This window comes from Silurus aristotelis (genome assembly GCF_946808225.1).
Source record: "Silurus aristotelis genome assembly, chromosome: 15".
Lineage (NCBI taxonomy): Eukaryota > Metazoa > Chordata > Actinopteri > Siluriformes > Siluridae > Silurus > Silurus aristotelis.
Window position 1 is genome coordinate 15248313 of NC_139588.1, and position 21983 is coordinate 15270295.

Below are 21983 nucleotides of genomic sequence, written 5' to 3' on the forward strand. Positions count from 1 at the left end.
GCTTTAGACTCCAGTTCCGGAGCCTACAGGTGGTTCCTCTGGGACTTTCCATGTTTTCCCTAAGCACAAGTCTCACTATTTGAGTTGCAGTTCAGTGTGTGTGTGTGTATGAGAAAGAGACACGCTGAAGGCGCTTTCATATCGTTATATGTGTATATATATATATATATATATATATATATATATATATATATATATATATATATATATATATATATATATATATATATATAAATCAGGGATTTTTTTGAAAGTCATGGCGGGACGAGGTTCGAGCTGGATTTCGTTTCTTCTCGGTGGACTTTCGTGACGGTCGCCGTTGGGAATTCGGGAATAACAATATATAGAAAATATATATATTTATTTAAAAAAAAGGAAGAAGAAAAGAAAAGTAAAGAAGAGCATGCCTTTTTACGAGAGGACGGTGGAGCCGAGGCGGTTGTGCCGGCTGACGGTGGAGAAGGACGGCTCGGCGCTGTTCGCGTCCCTGGATGAGGTGAGCTCGCGGGCGCACTCGCTGATTCTGCGGCAGCTCAGTGATGTTTCCCGCCACGCGTGCGACATCTTCCGCGGTGTGGAGCTCCAGGCTGCGCTCGTCTTCCAACGCAGCTCCCGCATCCAGCAGCGCCTGGACTGCTTACACACCGCCGTGTCCCAGCTCAACCCCAAGCACGTTCAGATCCGTAAGTGTGCACGGTTTCAAACTGAAACCAGCGGGAAAAGTTTACTGCAGGATTTCTCAGTGCAGGTGACTTTGGGTTCCAGGCAGGTTTGATCATCTTTAAGGCGCGTTTTTTATTATAGCAAAATATAACTCTGGACAAAACACGTGTCTGTAAAGCAGAAAATGGATTTGCACCCCAAGAACACAGAGAGGATACAGAATAAAGTGTGAAACATAAAACAAAATTACAATAAAATATTGCTCCAGTAAAAGTAAACAAAAACAACTCCCTTTATACCTTCACTTGAGTAAAAAGTACATAAGTATCCAATTTACTATCATTTATAATGGCTATAATGTCCTAAAATTATTTATATGTATATTTACAATGTCCTGTTATCACCAGGAATGACAGATTTGTTCAAAAATGAAGATATTTGACTTGTAGTAGTAATGCAGTGAAGTTAAAGTAAAAGTGGAAATACGTCAATATAATACAATTACGCAAAACATACTTTAAAGATGTTATTTATTTAATTGCTGTCCAACACTGCTCCTAGGTGGGCTTTTGCTCCTCTTTAAAACGTCTAATACAGGAGGTGGTTGCTCAGTGGTTAAGGCATTGGACACCGGATCCACCAAGCTGCTACTTCTGGGTCCTTAAGCGAGGCCCTTAACCCGTATCTGCTCAGCATAAGGGGGTCTGCCAAATGCTGTAAATATAAATGTAAATGTAGAAAAAAGTTGCTCATACAGAAATGAGCTTCCGAACATGCAGAGCATTCGCCCAACCTGTAGGCAGAGACGGGGCATCGTGTGCAATTCCCACAGAGTTTAACTTTGCCAGGTATAAAAGAAATATTTTATGATCTCGTGCCCCTGATTTAATGTATCCGTGGGCCGGAAGCTTGAGCTTGACATGTCTGTTCACACCACAGGTCTTCAAACCTTCAATTCATGTCTCACTACTAAACTATATATATATATATATATATATATATATATATATATATATATATATATATATATATATATATATATATATATATATATAATATATGTATGTATGTATATGTATATATATATATATATATATATATATATATATATATATGTATGTATATGTATATATATATATGTATGTATATATATGTATGTATATATATATATGTATGTATATATATATGTATGTATATATATATATGTATGTATATATATATATATATATATATATATGTATGTATATATATATATATATATATATATATATATATATATATGTGTGTATTTTATTTAATACCTTTCCTAAACTACAGTATAAACATAAGGCATGGTGTGTGTGAGTGGGTGGGTGTGTGTGAGTGGGTGTAAGTGTGTGTTCATGCATGCCTCTCCATACATTCATGTGGGATTTTTGATCCTCTGAAGAGTCAGTAAAAAGGGTTGTAGGGTTGCTGTTAGAGTGTGAACTGAAGGCTGGTGTGATTTGTAAGGTGTAGAAGCACATGGCGAGCTCTGGGTCTAATCCGAGGTTATGCAAATGTGGTCATTGTGAAGCCAAAAGTCCTGTCGGGATTGATAGATCTGGCCCAACGTATAGACAATCTGTGTATGCATCAGTCTACAAACACACACACACACACAAACACGTCTCAACAGTTCTGGCCGGTTTCTGGTGTTAGTCATACACACTGACCAATTAAAATGTTCTTTCCTCCTATAAACACATTTGTGACAACACTAGTAACGTGAACACGTTATTGTAATTCAGACCTTGTGCTTTTTATATCGTGTGAAGTACATTTTATCCAGTTAGCGTAATTTGAATATCGTGTGTGGTGCGGATACCTGAGGTGCCTGTTTGTGTAACACCGATACACATTCTGTTCCACTTAACAAAAACACCGGCGAAGGAAAGAGTCGCCCTGTCAGCAGGTCAGCTCTGCTCAGGTCAGCTCTGCTTTGCCCTCAGGTGTGGTTTCTGACATGGAAATCTGCCTCCATGTTTTTCCCCCTGGACAGTCCAAACATGCTTTGTGTTCCCGAGTTGGTGTACACAGACATGCTGTGCCCTTGGAATTATAGGTACAAACTGACAAAGTGATTTCAAACTTTTGAGCCCAAACGTATATTTAAAAGCACTGCTTGGCAGATAATCGTGTTGCAGCAGCACTGTACATAAAATAATCAGGATATAGGACAGTAGCTTCAGTTAAAGTTCACATCAAACATCGAAATGAAGAAAAAGTTTAATTGAGCATTTTTATTTGAGAAATTTAGAACTTGCTGAGCTCAAGTTTGCAAAGAATGGTGCAAAAATCTAAAAACATTGAGGTTCTATGGGTGGAAATTCCTTGTTAATGAGGTCAGAGGATGGACAGAAGGCTTTGAATTGCCTGGAAGAATATAGTAAATTAGTTCATGTCTTTAACACGTACATAAATCACTCCTGTCAGCTAAGAACTGGCATCTGAGACTATCATTTGTACAGACTCACCCAAACCGTTCAGCTGGTCACTGGTCATATGCAGTACTGTATATGGACAAAAGTATTGGGACACCTGCCTTCACATCCATATGTTCTCAAACTTTTACCACAGTTGTATAAAATGTCTTTAGCGTTATGCAGTAGCATTAAATTTCCCCTTTTCTTAAACTTGTTCCAGCATGACAATACCTTTGAGGCACAAAGCCAGTTAAATGAAGATATGGTTCACATGGGTTGGAGTGGAAGACCTTGCGTGGCGTCCTATAATCCCAGGATTCCTCACCCTACATCAGTACCTGACTTTACCGGCTGTTTTTGTAGCTGCATGAGCATAAATCTCCACATACACACACACACACACACACACACTCTAAAATCTAGAGGAACATAGAGTGGAGGTTATTATAAGAGCAAATGGGGCATAAATGTGGAATTGAATATTCAAAAACAGCACATACAAATATTATGGTCAAGGTTCCACAAACTTTTGTACATGTAGTAATTCTGAGATATGAGAGAGCGAGAAAGGGGACATGGGCATAACGTATTTATAACATTCACAATTCAAGCCTTGCATTTCCAGGGTCTTGTCTTGTGTCTGAGCACAAGGCCAGTGTATTTCTTAATACCTCTTAACCCTGACCTGTTTACGTGATGTGTTATGGCTGTGTTTTTGGTAAATGTTATGGGAAAATAATGACCCCATTGCACTACGTCATCAGACCTGTCTTTCTGGATTGGCTTTGTTTATTTAAGACCGGTGGTTGATCCAGTGATAAAATTATTTAAAGATGAGACGAGGCTGTGGTGTGCCAAAAAAAACCCAACCAAAAAATTATAATAATAATTTCTTTTTACCCTGCTAACAGTCCAGTTCAGTTGTTGTTGTTGTTATTGTATAAAATAAACACTGGCTGTTGTTTACAGACTCTCAAGTGATTGTATCATACGGGTGGTTAATACACTAGTCAAGTCAGGAAGCTTTTATTGTCAGTTGAACCATATAAAGCTGAAGCAGCACACTGGTGCTACATTAAACAACATAGAGTGACATCGCACAACAGATTTACATACAGAACACGGAGCTAAGCACTAAAGTAAGTTGTCTTCGCCACTTAAAGTGCATGGCGTGCAACCTGGTGCGAGCAGTGCGAGACGAAAGACGGTGTTGGACAGATACACGGAACACAAAATAGCGCCGACCCGTAAACCTACTGTATAATGTGTTTCACGCTACAACATGCAAAAAAGAGAACTGTAAACATTTTGTGTACTTGTAAACATAGACACAAAAGATTGCAAAACTGCAAGAGCAGCAGTCGATGTGCAAAACAGCATGTAAGGGAATTGTTGTTTTATGGAGTTTTATGTTGTATGGAAATATGATTATTAATTATAAAATGAAGTAAAATGTAAATACAGTACAGTACTGTATACATGAAATAGCATTTTTGGGGTGGCGTCCGTTTATTGCGGATTTGAAACGTAATCACCGGGGGATTAATATAAAATGGGTGGTGCAGAAGACATGGATGTGTATGGATTAAAATGAGTATTAAATGTGTATTTGTGTTTGGGTTTGTGGTTTGTGGTTTAGTAACACACAATTGAGTGAGTGTGTGTTGAGGAGCCTGATGGCTTGAGGGGAAAAAACTGTTGCAGTCTGGATGTGAGGGCCAAATGCTTCAGAACCTCTTCAGGATGGTAGATGGGTGAAGTGTGTATGTGTGTGAGGGGCGTGTGCTGCGACTGCAGCATGCAGTGTAAATGTTTGTGACAGAGGTTAGAGAGACTCCGATGATCTTTTCGGCTGTCCTCTGCAGGGTCTTGCGAACTGAGACGGCGCAGTTCCAAAACAGGCAGTGATGCAGCTGCTTATGATGCTCTCAATGGTCCCTCTGTAGTACATGGTTAGGATGGGGGGAGGGAGATGAACTTCCCTCAGCCTTCTCAGGAAGTAAAGGTGCTTCTGGGCTTTCTTGGTAAAGGAACTGGTAATGCTCTCCTCAGGGCAACAACCATCTCTATAGTTTTAACGTTCAGAGACGAGTTGTTGCTGTTAACTGTTGCACCTCCTCTCTGTATGCTGCTGCTATCGATTATTTTATGAATCGAGTATTTAAACGATTATTCCATTTTCTTTATTAAAAAACTATACTAAATAAGAACGAGAAAATAAGATGGGCCTCTTGAAATAAACAAAAGTTTTTCTTTAAAAAATTTAATATTGAAAAGTGAATATCTGTGAAATCTAAAGCCATTTAGAGCATTTAATAGCCATATTACATTAAAAAACAAATACAGTGTGCACAAAACATAAACCATTGGGATCATTTCAAACTAAAAGAAAACACCAGACAGTGCGGTTACCATTTTTATAGTCATTCGAAATAGATTTTTATTTATATACAGTTCGGTCAAAAAGTCCCTCCGCAGAGGCCGTGTAGAGTAAGATATGTAAAACCTTTCGTTTCATGAAACTCTCATTCTCACTCATGAATTTATTTATTAAATCTCACACAGTATGGCCATGTGCTTTTCTTGTCTTTGGAAAGCGTGTGTTTATCGCCATCTTTTAAAACGTGCTCCACTACCTGCTCTACATGGCCACTGCCCAGGGACTTTTTGACCGAACTGTATATAAATAAAAATCTATTCCATATGACTTTAAAAACGGTAACCTGGTGTTTTCTTTTAGTTTGAAATAAACCCAATGATCCTCCTTTATTTTTTTCCTTTCTGCAGCATCTTCTGTATTTACCTGTCCAGCACGCTCCAGAGTTTAGCGGGGCGGTGCGTCTGTAAAAATGGTCCGTGGGGAACACGGTGCTCTGTGTTTGGTTAAATGGACTAAATGAAGCATTGAGGCGAATTAATTTGCCTAGATGAATTTTTTTAATTGAATATTACTCGTGGAATCGTTACCACTAGAGTCTCAAGACTCTATCCTGCTTTTCTTTCAGAGTCGGGGATTTCAGTGTTAATCAATACAATATTTAACAATAGGTTAAAAAATGAATAGTTTTAAAGGTTAGAAATAATGAAGCCTAGACGGCTGTAAGTCTCCCTGCTATTGAGTTGTAATGTAGTCAGTGTTTTAGCCTTGCCAGGTCTGACTCCTACGAGGATGACAAACAAGATCGAATATCATTTGCTTTATTCGTATCACATTAAAACTGAGACAGAGGCGTTAATGACAGAGGCATGCCCATTGTTGCCGTTGGCATTAAGTTGACTCGGTTATGTAGTAAAATAAAGGCTACGATAGCACTGATACTGAGCAACTCTGAGTAAAGGCTATAAAAACGACTGGTATAATAGGATTTTGCATTTGATATTTCAATTTCTTGTGTTTTCTTGTTGCACGGTGGTAATTAGGGAGTCCCTGGCCTCATGTTGAATTTGACATTTTCTGATCTGATCCAGGGCTCGTCACGTATGTCAATTATATGCACTAATACTTGCATACTAACAAGTTCTTCTGCTAGCATAAATAATTTAACACATTTACTTGATATTAATATTTTCCATTTTCCATTATATCTAAATTCACACTGTGTTTTATAGCAGAATTTAGTGCAAGCCTACACACACACACACACACACACACACACACACATTCTAAGAGCTCTCTTTGCACAGATGCATTCCTCTCTTTATCCTGTAGATATGTGTGTTTATTTGGAACCACTTCTGTTTTAACACTCAGTCTCCTGATATATCCTCTGTCTGGTCTTCTCAAGTGCTCAAGAAGAGCCGACTGACATGAAAGCAGCAGCAGCAGCCGCCCACATTAGACCACCAGTGTTTTCCCAACTCACTGATCTGCACTGTGTGTAAATTATACAGTACCATCAGCTCAGCCAGTGCGTCTACACTCATTGTACTTAGGCTTTTCTTTTAATTATGTGTTTCATTACAAGCTCCTGTGGTCAAATGATTACTCAGTTTGCTTGTAACTGCAGGCCAAATTGTTGTTGGCAGTGACACTGCGATGATTTCACCTAACACACACACATGCTTGCATACACACTTCCTATTTGAAACACACATTATAGCACTATGTATAGGGCGAATACTCACCAAGTAAGAACGTAATATTTTAGAAAACAGAATGTCTTTATTTCTTCTTTTTTTATTTTCATTTGCATGTAGCATTGTGTGTTTGTATAAAGATTGTAGCATTTTTCGGGAATGCTGTTTTGGGAAAATAATCAGGAACCGAGTGGTAAGGTGTCTACCACCCACAAATTATAACTCTTACCACAGAAATTATATATATATATATATATATTATTATTTTGCGTTTAGGTTTATGCTGTGGATCGTTTAAAGTCTAAGTTATTTACTGTTTCATTAACAGCTTTTTTATAAGACAAACAAAATGCAGTTTGTTGTGTTACAAATAGCAAAGTTGTAATTTCTAAAGAAAACAAATTAACAGTGGTTAGAAAATGAACAGATTTCACCAGCACATTAGTATAACCCTGTCTTGAAGCTGGAACCTCTGTCCTACTACAATAAATACTATTGGAACACCTTTGGACCCACCGTATTTGAAAAATCAATAGTATTTTTATTATATAAAATAATATATGGTCTAAAATATAATATAGAATTCTGTGTAAAAGCTAAATGCTATGCACAATTATATTTTTTAGAAATTAAGAAGACATGCAGGTTTCACCTTAAGGTGGGCCTACTCCCAAACACAGGGATAGTGATGATGTCTTAAATTGTCTGTGATAGAGGCATGTTTTTGGCCTAAACCTGTACTGCATTCCACAGGCCATTTCTCATTTAAGTAAACTTTTGCTGAAAAAACAAACAAACACAAAAAACAGGAAAAGCAACAATGGGAATAATGTGTGTAAAATGCCTTTAGTGTATGCTGCAAATGAATTGAAGTAAACAACTGGAATCAGTTTTGATAGGGGGGAATTTACACAAGCACACTACAAAATCTAGAGGAACCTCTCAGACGAGTGGAGGATAAGATAGGGGGGTGTGTGTCCACAAACATTTGTCAATATAGTGTTTATTCCCTGTCTTGTTTCATTGAATTTATTTCTGGGTTAAAACTGTTGTTTTTTTTTTTTTTTTTTTACCTTTTCTAAATGTAAGCCTACAGTACCTCAAAAAAGTGAGTACACCCCTCTCAATTTAGCAACCATTATAGTAGATCTTCTCAAGGGACAATACTATAGAAATGAAACTTGGATATATTTTAAAGTAGTCAATGTGCAGCTTCTAAAGCAGTATACATTTACTGTCCTCTGAAAAGAACTCAAATTACAGACATTATTGTATACAGCCATTATATATACACAGTATATTGCCAAAAGTATTGTGTCACCTGGTCATACGTATAGTATGTGGTTTTTGAGCGTTCCACATTTAGTCCCAATTTGCTCGTATAATTCCCTCCACTCTTCTGAGAAGATGTTCCACTAGATTTTGGAATGTGTTTTAACGATATTTGTGTTCATCAGCCATAAGGGGATTATGAAAGGCAGGTACTGGTGTAGGTGAGGAGGCCTAAGGTGCAGTCAGTGTTCCAATTTATCCCAAAGGTGTTCAGTAGGGATGAGATCAGATCTCTATAGCAGGCCACTCAAGATCTTCCTCTCCAAAGCATGTAAATCAGATCTTCAAGGGGCTCACTTTGTGCACAGGGGCATTGCCATGCTGGAACAGGGTTGGGTTTGAAGGTTCAAGTGAATGCAAAATGTTATTAAAGCGCACCTAAAGACGTCCTGTACAATCGAGTGCTTCCAGGTTTGTCGTAACAGTTTGGAAAAGAAACACATATAGCAGGAGAGGCCAGGTGACCTAATACTTTTGGTAATAGATTGCAGACACACACACACACACACACACACACACACACAGGCACATTACAGCGTGCACAGCAAGATTGCGATATCTTATTGCAAAGATTATGTTGGGTGAGGAGCAAGTTTACCAAAGGAGGTGGTGTAGAAATACAGTGTCAACACAATCAAGGAATGATTTGTCGGTACTGTGGGGTTTTTCATTGTGTTTTTTTTTTTTTTGTTGTGTTTTTTGATTAATGAAATGACATTCTATTTTCCTTTCATAAATGTACCTTTATCAGATTCAAATGAGCGAATTTAGTTGGAATGCCGGCTGGGCCTATTGTCAGATAAAGAAACACATTATTGTAAAAATGCCTGTGAATATACAAAGTGTTTCAGGAGCTTTTCCCAAGTTGCTTAAATTACAGAATATAGCTTTCGAGCAAGTGCACCCACTAATGTTCAGCAGTGATATCCACATCTGTGCAAATTGCAGATGTGTATCTATGGCTAAACAGTGTTAAATAATTAAAAAAAAGTACATGTATTGAACTTTCATTTACTGTCATTCTCTTGTTGCTTTTGAAATTTACATAGTGGTCCATATTAGCATATTAGCTTGTCGATGAAACCACTGATCAGTTATTTTACATCTGGGCTGTTCAAGAATACCAACACAAAATGAAATATCTGACAGCCAAAAGATAGAAAATACTAAAAATGAGGCATTTTTATATTTTGAGCCAAAAATTAGTTTTAAACTAGTCATTTCCTAATTGGATTTTGATTTTCAAAACAACAAAAACAAAAAAGACAACAAATTAATGAAGGTGACATAAAGGACCTAGCTTGCACTCTACTTTCTGGGTGCTCTGGCCTCTGTCTCTACAGGCAAAGATTTTAGTTAATCACAACCAGCTTACCAGAAATTACGACCTGACTTGATGTCTACAGACTAAGAAACAGCGTATTGTTCTCTATTGTGTGAATTTTAGGTAAGTTGCCTTTGTAAATAACAATATTCGGAAAAGATTCGATAGTTGGTGGTGTTTTGTGGCCCACTATGGAATGGATCTACTTTTATCACCCTGTAAGTAAGTACTTTTTCAGTAAAAAAAAAACTTTTTTCAGTATTTTGTCATGAAGGGTTTCGTTTGCCATTTTAAAAACAATTACTGTTTTCATTCATTGAAAAAAATGATATTTACATATTTACATGGAATTGTGTGGAACGGCAGTGAAACAAGTTAGTTCCTGTTTCACACATCATTGCATGACGTTCCCCTAATTTTTATAGACAAAACAAACATTGCAGGTTGTTACTAAAAAAACCATATTGCTATATCAATAAACACACATCTTTCTTTGTTATAGAAAAACTCATTACTAATCCTTTTATTATTCGTCTCGGATTATGTGAAGTGTCTGCCATCTAAGTCCCACAAGTTCTGATCAAAATGATGATTAATACATACCTGAGATTTGCCTCGCACTCTGAACTCAATGCTGTTGAGCCCTCTGAACGATCGAATATGTGAATCGGAGAATAGTTCAGTGGTATAAATGGAACTGTCTGACCACGGATTCTCTGTGACTGTTGACGCTGGGAAAGCGACTTGAGATTCTGCAAGAGCGTCTCGAGCTTGTATGCCTCTAGCATGAGTGAAGAGCCACTAACACCCTGAGGGGATCAAAACAGGCCTGTGAATAATGATCACCTGTGGGAGAAGGTCTCTAAAACACGTTTGATTCTACAGTACAGATTCAAAACACTGATGGTTGCCTACATGGCCAAAAATGGACCAGCACCGTCTTACCTCAGAGACCTCATCACACCTCGCACTGCACCATGCTGTCGGAGATCCTCCAGCACTGCTCGACTGGTATCACCTTCTCTCAGAATGAGAGGTAAGTATACTTAAAGGCTCTTCTCTCTTCTGGCACCGAGGTGGTGGAACAAATTTCCCCTAGACGTCCATACAGCGGAGTCCCTGACTATCTTCAAGCGACGGTTGAAGACCTTCCTCTTCCTGAAACACTTAAAGTAGCACTTTCCACGTTTGCTTTGGAGAATTCAAGAGTTATATTTATATTAAGTTTGTAATCTTGCGTACCAGTGTAGATTTATTCATTGCTAGAGACTCAAAGCACTTTTGTACGTCGCTCTGGATAAGGGCGTCTGCTAAATACCGCAAATGTAAATGTATCTGTGGACAGTTCATGGGGTTACAACCCAGGACACGAGTGCTACATTTTAGGTCTGCTCCTTAAGTAGTCTTGCTGTGTATGTATTTCTCTGCTCCAGCATGGACAATTAGCTAAATGGTTTAATCAGATGTGTTTATGACTGATGTACAGCATGAGTTTGGGTGATGCCTACAGTTTTATATACATTTTTATTTCCAAAATAAAAAAATGGCTATAAAATTGTCATTGTTGCTAAGTGTACTGTACTTACATTTTCTTTAGCGTACAGATAGTAAAAATGCAGGTCTGTAAAAAACAAACAAACAGGACCAATGATAAACAGGGCCTCAGTGACATTTAATTACACATAGAATTGAATTTTTTTCTATGTTATTCACACTTTTCTCAGTTTCTTCTACATCAGGGTCTAGTGCTAGTTCAGCAATGTATTTGAGGCTTATGCTTAACTTCTTTGGAGCAGTGGTGGACAGTAACGAAGTAAATGTAATTCGTTACTGTACTTTAGTAGCTTTTTTGTCTGTACTTTACTGAAGTTTTTCCATTTGGGGAGACTTTAACTTCACTACTTTTCAAAGACCGAGAAATCGGTCGTTCCTTTTTATTTATGGAAAAACTGGTCACACATGCGCTTTTCTTTTCGAACTTGTTCAACTGTATGTACCAACATACAGTTCAGCGTCGGTTCAACAGCACGCAGAACATTTAGAGAGAAATAAATGATGGAAGAAAATCCTGACTCAAACTCGGTACAACACCCGTGGCCTTATTTGCGTGATTTTTTTTTTTTGTAGTAGTTAATTGATGGTGGTCAAAATGATTTTGAGCTCATGATAACTGTAATAGATATCAATCAGTGTTTGACTCGTTAACATCATTTTATTAATAGATCGGTGTGTTAAGAGTAACATTAGCATCTATTCACATAAACTGAATTGATTAAGCAAAGAGTCTTGTGACAAAAAATTATAATAGAAACATTATAGCCATAATAAATCATAGTACTTTGGATACTTAAGTACATTTAAAGGCAAATATTTTTGCACTTTTACTTAAGTGAAAGTATAAAGGGAGCCTTTTTACTAAAGTAATATTTTACAGAGTGTACGGTGCATATTGAAAGTATTCACAGCGCTTCACTTTTTCCACATTTTATGTTATAGCCTTATTCCAAAATGGATTAAATTTATTATTTTCTTCACAACTCTACAATCAAAACCCCATAATAAAAACATCAAAGAAGTTTGTTTGAAATCTTTGCAAATGTATTACCTTGAGTACCTTTGGCACCAATTACAGTCTCTAGTCTTTTTGACTATGATGCTAGGCACCTATTTTTGGGCAGTTTCTCCCATTCTTTTTTGCAGAACCTCTCGAGCTATATCAGATGGTTGGGGAATGTCAGTGCACAGCCATTTTCAGATCTCTCTTTCGATGTTCAATCGGGTTCACGTCTGGTCTATGACTGGGCCACTCAGGGACATTCACAGAGTCACCCCATAGCCACTCCTTTGTGCTTAAGGTGCTTTGTGCTTTTTACTTTGTGTGCTTAGGGTTGTTGTCCTGTTGGAAAATGAAACAACGCCCCAGTCTGAGATCCAGAGCTGTCTGGAGCTGGTTTTTATTTTTTTTCTCAGTACATTGCTACATTCATCTTTCCCTTATCCTGACTAGTCTCCCAATTCCTGCTGCTGAAAAACATCCCTACAGATATTGACCAGGTGATGGTGCCTGGTTTCCTCTAGACATGACGCTTGGCATTTAATCCAAAGAGTTTCTCATGTTCTGAGAGTCCTTCAGGTGCCTTTTGGCAAACTATAGATGTTTGATATTCAAACAAACTTTTTTCAAGTTGTCATTATGGGGTATTGTTTGTAGAATTTTGAGGAAAATTATGATTTTTAATCCATTTTGTAAAAAAACTGTACCATAAAATGTGGAAAGGTTTCTACTAAAACTAGTTACCATTTTTCATTTGATTGGAATGCAGCATCACTGCTACCCTGAGAAGGTCAAGCTTTTTTGTTCCCAAGTTTGAAAGAAGATGCATAACCAGGAGGACTGACATTCAGTTAGGATTATAACAGCAACGACAGGAAAGGCCAGGGACAATAGGATGAAGTCGAGACAAGTGTTGTAATTGTGAAATGATGGGTTGTGTCTCATTTTTCCTGAGCTGCAGCGATTAGCAGGAATGTTCCCTGTCTGTGGTCATGGGTGGGGCTGTAGATCCTAGCACAGGTTAAGTGTTTAGGTGTGGAGGTGGACTGGTGGCTATTGTTTATGCTGGACGTCACCTTCTTTTCCTCTTTTGTATACACAACAGGCAAAATCTGGACGAGGGATTAGCCAACAACAGGCTAATTCCACCGATATATTGTACAGTTTAAACCGGAAAGTTTTTGAATAGTGTATTTTCACAAATGCGATTCGGATCAAGGAAGCCTTAACGTCTTACAACTTAGAGACTCTGGATTTTCTCCTTACACAGTGTGTGTCAGTCATTTTTTAACCCTGTAAATCCTAGATTCTATAGCATGCCGAATAATACTTGCTTGCTGATTTTGTTTTCAGTCTACCATCTGATACGCTTGTACCAGTGTCACACACAACCTTCAGAGTGAGTGTGGTGCTGAGAACAGTCCACAATAAATAATATGTGGTCACTAGTGCTCATATTTTGTGATACCCTGAAGTTATTGTTACTATTCCAAAATGCATAATTGATGTATAATGGCACAATCTGAAGTGTGTTTCTCTTCTATCTTGGCAGTTTCCAGTTTTAATGGTTTATAGTTCAGTAAAATGTTGTGGAAAGTTCTTTTTCCCTTTAGATTATAACAAAAATAAACTCCCGCTTTTTCCTCATTCACTTTCCTTCCCTCAGTCTCTCTCTCTCTCTCTCTCTCTCTCTTTCGCTCTCTCTCTCGCTCTTTTGCTCTCTTTCGCTGTCTTTTTTTCTTTCTCTCTCTCTCTCACACACACACACACACAGACACTTACTCTCTTACCTTTTTGATCTCTCTTTCTCTCTCTCTCTCTCTCTCTCTCTCTCTCTCTCTCTCTCTCTCCTTTTTCATCTCTCTCTCGCTCTCTCCTTTCTCTCACAGACACTTTTTCTTGTCTGTCTGTCTGTCTGTCTGTCTGTCTGTCTGTCTGTCTGTCTGTCTGTCTCTCTCTCTCTCTCTCTCTCTCTCTATATATATATATATATATATATATATATATATATATATATATATCTTTCTCTCCTTTTTGATCTCTCTCTCTCTCTCTCTCTCTCTCTCTCTCTCTCTCTCTCCTACAGACTAAGACCTTTCTCTCTCACTGACACATTTACTCTTTTTTTGCTTCTCTTTCACTCAGAGAAAATGTGGCTTGACATTTAATTGTATCCCTGAAAAACATAAATATCCCCTAACCAGAAACTTCATCACATCACTTATTGTACTTTTTACTTTAATAAACATCAACATATTTATTCCCAATCTGTACATTATTGACTCGCATGTGATCATGTGAAGCATCCACTAAGCATGTCATTGTTGTTACTTTAGTACCAATGCAATGTTAATAATACTTATGTGAGAGAAAAATTAAGGTTAATTTTATTATATATATATATATATATATATATATATATATATATATATATATATATATATATATATATATATATATATTTCCCCAGCCCAAATAACCTTTAAAAAATGCCTTGGATAAAACAAAACCATGTGTTTCACAAATTGAAATTGTTCTTATGGCTGATTTGGGAAGCTGCCACAAACCCCTGATGGACATAAAATGACATGTCTGTGTGTTAACACGAGTTCATGAGTGGGAAAGACAACTCTGCGTGCGTTTAAAGAAATTGAGTCATGTACAGGATGTTTCGGAGGCTATTGAGGCAACCTGTAGAATATTACTATATATAGAATATAGAATATTTTATTATAAAACAGGCATGATGATGATGATGATCATCATCATCATGGTGCTTCTGGGACACACTGGCCAGGTTGTGTGGATGGATTTGGTTGATGTCCTGTTGTGTCTAAAACATCATTCTGATCAGCCTCCGATCTACATTGTACTTTAGATGTGATTGGGTTAGACATGTGTTTGCTTTGGCCTTTCTGCTGCCCACGCATATCCACCCTGTGTGTTAGTTCAGCTTGGCTTTTATGCCCTGAGTCTACTGCTCCTGCTGATTGGCAAATCCAGAAGCTATTGTGTTTCAGGACACATCTCTCTGCCTAATGCATTAGCTCAAACAGTTCAGTGAGCACAGACGCATACAGGCACCTGCTTGCACGCGTGAAAGCTTACTAAAAAGCAAAGCTGTCATGTTTGCCGGAAACCTGTAACAGTCCGCATCTTTTAATAATTGATGATGATGACGTATAGATTGCTTTATTAGCTTTCAGCATGCTGTTTACTAACAGATGTCTATTGTTTAAACTCTTAAACTTCATTTGTTTGACCTTGTTTGAAAACAGTAAGCATTTCCTGAGCCACCCTCTTTATTACTGACAGCCATTCATCGAGTTTCAGCCTCTCCCTGTACACAACGGAAGCTTTCCACATCCATCTTAATCATGTCACAGTGTGGCCTGCTGGAGTGCGCTCGGATTAGGAGGTAAAACAGCCTCTTTTGAGGCTGAGGTCAAAGGTGAAGAGGAAGCCATCTTGAGTGTGAACATTCGGCCTTTATGAGCATGCATTGTTTACACATTCTTCATGGTAGAATAGTTTGCATTAATGTTCAAACCTAGTGATAATAACACTGTAGGTTAATAGTACACTTCTCCTTTCCCTGCTGTCTCTGTAGACATCTTTCTCCTCTCTTTCTCCTCCTTTGGGCAACAGTAGCTCAATTTTTTTCGGGTATCCTATTGGCTAACAATTCCTGTGGCGGTCGTTGGTAACCCAGGCCTCGACTGATCTAGTATGGAATTTAGATCTGTGATCTGCACATTGGATTTGGCACAGTCCCTTCCTAATGCACTGGCTTGTGCAACCCTAATATCTGAGATAATCGGTTGATAGTCTGTAGGGTTTCTATTGATTCTTTTTGATTGGGTATGTTAGTTATTGACAGATTAATATATTGACATGTTTGCTAGTTACTTCATACTTCAGCTGTGTGCTCCTCATCCCCCTCTCATGTTCTCATTAACGGGAAAAAAACATTTCCTGTTAAAGTGATTGCGATTTATATCTATATTTATATATATATATATAAGTCAAGTCAAGGTTATTTCTATAGCACTTTTCACAACAGACATTGTCTCAAAGCAGCTTTACAGAATTTAACAGTTAAGGTGAACGATGTGTGTTTATCCCTAATAAGCAGCCATGGTGACTGTGGCAAGGAAAAACTCCCTTAGATGTTATGAGGAAGAAACCTGGAGAGGAACCAGATTTAAAAGGGGAACCCATCCTCATTTGGGTGACATCAAGAGTGTGATTATACTCTATAAAACAATACAAAACACTGGAGAGTGAGAACTAACATGACTGTAAGATTATGAGTAATGATCTTTCTACAGTCTTTTACATATCACATTTTTGAACATCCTATTCCATATTTATTTCCTATTTGCTCTTACAATAATCTCCACTCTTCTGGGAAGGTGTTCCACTAGATTTTGGAGTGTGCCCATGCAGATTTGTACTCATTCGGCCACAAGGGCCCCGAGCCTTGCTGCTGACCACATGCATCTATTTATAGCCGTCATTTACCTTTTGTCTTATTGCAACAATTGGCTCCTGTAGCGAGGAAGCTACACTATATGGACAAACATTTTTGTTTATTGTGTTACTGTTCCACATTTAGTCCCCATTTTTTATAAAATCTCCAAATTAAACTTCCTCTTTTCGGAAGATGTTCACTAGATTTTGGAATGCGGTTGTGTATATTTGTTCTCATCCAGTCACAAGGGTGTTATTAAACAAGTACTGATGTAGATGAGGTGAGGAGGCCTGGGGTGCTGTCAGCGTTTCAATTCGTGTTCAGTAGGGTTGAGGTCAGAGCTCTATAGCAAGTCGCTCAAGAGCTTCCATTCCTACCCATGTTTATTATATCATCACAAAGCTGGCTTTGTGCACAGGGGCATTATCATGCTGGAACAGGTTTAAGTTCCCTAGTTCAAGTGAAAGGAAAATTTCATCCAAAGACATCCTATACAATTGTGTGCCTCCAGCTTTGTGGTAACAGTTTGGAGAAGAACCACATATGGCTGGAAGAGTCAGGTGTCCCAAAAATATTGTCTACATAGTGTATCTTTAGTTACAGTCCCAGTTCTAGATCAGGTCCAGGTCCAGCTGTGACTTCCTCTGCAAAATAATATACCTTAAAGGAAACGGTTTATTGGTTTTGTATGTGGTATTTAAGTGTGACATTGAGATTCAAATTAGCTTTTTGAAATTCTGTATCCTAAATTTATGAGCGCAACAAAAATGAGTGTGAAATGAATGCGTGTTAAGTGGAGATTTGTCCGTTCAATTGCTGGTACGCATGCTGCATTAAGCACTGTGCCTCACGCCACAGAACAATCCCTATTGCACACATTCCTGTCACACCGTTGTTCTCTATAAAACAAACTTTGTTGGCAACACAAGCTACATACTGCACATACTGTAGCACATGTGCCACACCTAGAAAGTAATAATTCTCTCCCTGTGTGGACGCTACGTGAGGGTGTGTGGTGCCCTACAGCAGGTGAAGCAGGCTCCTTTTACAGGAGCACAAAGCCCATCGAGGCACGTCAATGCTCTGCTCCTCACCGCTGCCATGGCCAGTAAAAATAACTCTGGATTTTCCAGCACATCTGTCACTCGGACTCGTATTGTTTCTCCTTATCCTTTAACCTCTCAAGGCCAGTCTCTCTCTTCCACTTCCCTTTTCCATTCTTTTAGCCTCTGTGATTTTGTGTTGACCGAACATGGAGATTTCCTTTAATCGCTCAGTCAGGAGGAGTGGTGGCTTCATGGAGGCGTTTTATTTTTGCAGTTCCAAACCTATGTTTATCTGGATTTTCTTTGTAAGATCCAGCCTTTACAAACATACATGTGGGTTAGTTTAGCAAAAGAAAATAATAAACAATGTGTGTGGCCTTTTCCAACCAAACCTTTCATTAGTATGAAATATTGGGACTGAAAAATTAAGAAACCCTCCCACTGTACCTCTGACAATGTTTGGAGTAGAGAACACACACACACACACACACACACACACACACACACACACACACCAACCACATTTAAACAAATGGCGAACACTGGATGTTTTGTTTTCTATTTATTTATTTGTTTCCTTCTTTCATTCAGACAGCAGATATATACAGATACTTGTCTAAAGCTTCATTTAATGTTCACATCGGATATTGCAGCTGGCTGACTGAGTCTACTGTTGCATTGTTGTTGGTGCCTGACAGGCTGCTTATTTCCTGGGCCAATAGTCTGTAGAGTTTACACAAAAAGGTGTAAATAACAAAACAAAAACAAAAACCATTTAGTTCCACATGTCACAGCTTGTTAATGAGAGGTCGGAGGAGAATAGCCAGTCTGGTCCTAGTTGACTGAAAGGCTACTTTTGATTCCTAAGCACTGTTCTGGTCAGCAGTACAGCATCTCAGAACGAGCTAGAACAGCAGAAAACATCAGGTTCCACTCCTGTCACCAAAGATAAAAAATCAGACTGAACAGACTCTATGACATTGAATTGACTGAATGAGAAGAGAAAAAAGATTGTGTAAAAGAAAAAGAGGGTCTAATGAATATAAATTTTGGCGTCAACATCATGAATATGTGGACCAAACCTACCTTGTGTCAATAGTTCAGACTGGCAGTGCTGGTGTATTTTAAGGCAGGAATGTTTTCTTAGCACACATTAGGGCACTTGATTCCACTCAAGCATTGTTTGAATGCCACAGCCTCTATGAGAAGTGTTGAGGACCGTTTGTAGAACTTGTAAGAATGTGTGGATTATGTAAGTAAAAAAAGCAATTCATTACCCCTTTTACCTCATTACTGATATTTTCTTCTGATTAGTGGATTATTTTGATTATTAAGAAAAAAAGCGTTAAATCTAGAGCTGAAATGATTCTTCGAGTAACTCGAGTAATTCGAATGAAAAAATGCATCGAGGCAAATTATTTTTTTCGTTTAGTCCATTTTATTCGACACAGAGCACTGTGTTTTTCCACAGACCATTATTACTGACTTACGACCTACTAAACTCCAGAGTGCTCTGGACAGGTAAACACTATGGAAGCACGCTTTCGCCACATCCAAAATAAGGGACAGACTTTTTTCTCGCAATTCCAACTTTTTTTTTTGCTTTGCTAATCCGACAGCGTCACTCCTCTGTAGGGCCAGAAATCTTTACACATTAAAAATGAAATGGGCTACAATCATTAGAATTAATCGTTGGATAAATCGTTGGAATACTCGATTACTAAAATAACCGATAACTGCGGCCCTAGTTAAAGCTATCAAATATTTCTAAATATAAAAAAAAGCCATTTTTATCAAATATACTAAACTTAAGGTTTACATTGCTGACATCTGTCATTATAATCTACATCAGAAGCGAAATATTAGGTATTATGTCCTCCAAACAAAACATCCAAACTAACATAAACTGATGATTCGGTCAGTTTTGACAGGACAGATTCAAATTCAAAGCAAATGAAGTGTCCGCTGGTTGTCCTGCTAATTGAAACACTTCGATGCTGAATACATTTTGCTTGCAGCGTTTGAACGACGCAAATCATTTTGTAGAATGAAATCTTTGGGGTCAAATTTTTCAAAGCCTGGAATCAGTGAATCAATTCAATGAATGTTCTCAATCACTACAGGTTTCCTCTGCCCTTTGGCGCTTCTCTTGTCATTTCCATCAAATCTGTAAATCAGGTGTAAACGGGGTGCAAACATCGACCACAGCGTGCTTCTCAACACCGCTTAACAAAATCTGTTGTGCCAGCTATTTTTTTTTTTTTTTTTATTAATATTTAATTTTTATGGGGTGCAAATTGTCACATTCTTTTTGTTTTGCTCTGCTAAAAAGTGCTGAGCGTGCAGAATAGCGAGCGGCTCCTGTTGAACTCGTTACATGAACACGTACCACACTGCAGATTTAAGTAAAGGCAAAAGCTACAGCTCATTCATATAGGAAATCATAATGGAAAAGGTGAGTAGTACATTTTCTTTCGGCCGCTCACTTTTACTCCCACACACACAGACACATGCTTCCTACACAGCTGTGTGGGGGCTCCTGGATACTGCTGTCCAAAAGGATGTTTTTCAGGAAGAATAGTTTTTGTGGAAACTTGGTCTTGTCAGTAAAAATCATATTGCAGTAAAAGCATTCGTGAACCCTCCTCATTCTTGCTGGTAGTGCAGAACGTGGGTGTGGAGGCTCGTGGGTGGCCAGGTCTTTATTTTATGATTTTATTTTTATTTTTTTTATGATGAGCCGTGTAATGAGCCTGTTGATTATTTTGGCTCTGAAACTGGCTATTTCTCCAGACATTGTTAAGTCCTGTGGGATTACAAAGAACTAAAAATAATGAGCTGTTTTTTTTTTTTTTCGTTGTCACAGTTTGCTGCTTGACTATTTTGAGTTTGCCGTACTACGAGGTCATCGACACTGCTGGAACAGCTGTGTATGGATTGTCAAGGGGGAGTAGACTGGAATTCAAGTCTGACAACTATATAAATATGTATATAGCCATTCGTATGGAAGTGTGTAAAAGGCTACTAGGTTCAGAAACATTAGAGTTCATGGTGTCATGAATAAATCAGCCTGCTCTTCGGAATAAGGATTTTTCGTGGTTTAAACTCTATGCACCACTTATGTAATGTACACTATATGGACATCCCATTTCACATTTAAGTCCCATTTGCTGTTAAAATATAATAAGATATAATATTGTTTATATAATTTTATAAGATTTATGCTCCTTCAGCTGCAAAGGTCTTAGTGAAGTCAGGCATTAATGTATGGTGATGATGTGCATTTAGCATTCCAATTTATCCCTAAGGTTCTCTATAGCAACCACTCAAGATCTTCCACTCCAACCATGCAAAGCATATCCTCATAGACCTCGCTTTGTGCCCAAGGGCATTGTCATGCTGAAACAGGTTTGGGCCTCCTAGTTCAAGCGAATGGAAAATTGAATTCTACCTCATTCAAAGACTTGCTGTACAATTGTGCGCCTTCATATTTGTGGTAATTGTTTGGGGAAGAACCACATATAACTGGAAAAGCCAAGTGTCCCAATACTTTTGTCTACATCGTGTATGTGTACCGTATTCTTCGAATAGGATCATGTTTCTAGGTAGAAAAGAACCTAAGTTGTAGGTAACAACACTGTTTAATTGCTCAGTGTTCCAGACTGTAAGGCAAATCTAACACACTTCTTTACGAAAGATTCGTACAACTTACTAGCATGTTTTTTAACAGGTGAAATAGCGTGTGTATTGGGGGGGGCCGTTGTCGGGTGGGCTGCACGTCTTCTTTTTTTTTTTCTTCCTCCTATTTCCTATGCCTTATTTCATCAACATAGATGAAGTAAAAATTAAATATATAAATGTGTTATTGACAAGCTGTGTACACATTTTATTTGCAGGAAGCAGTAATACTGGTTCTGTGGTTTTAGGCATGAATCGTCGAGTGTTTATGAGCTTGTGTAACACAGAACAGCAGCGCTCCGGAGCACAAATGCAACTGCACATGGTGGTGGTGGTGGTGGGTGTGTCTGTGTGTGTGTGTTAAGACTGCTTTTAGAAATGCTGCCAG

The 21983-nt window shown here is 38.2% G+C and overlaps 1 protein-coding gene across 3 annotated transcripts in view; it reads left to right on the forward strand.

Moving 5' to 3' along the window:
• The first annotated feature begins 224 nt into the window (after positions 1–224).
• Positions 225–21983, forward strand: part of nhsl1b (NHS-like 1b) — a 106070-nt gene continuing 84311 nt past the window's right edge. For 2 of the 3 annotated variants that reach the window (XM_083562212.1, XM_083562217.1), the window contains exon 1: positions 227–683. In XM_083562212.1, the coding sequence (XP_083418338.1) occupies positions 404–683 (280 nt within the window). In that variant the 5' untranslated portion in view covers positions 227–403. Of the gene's footprint in view, positions 684–21983 lie in introns of all 3 variants that reach the window. The other variant, XM_083562213.1, reaches the window with a different exon arrangement.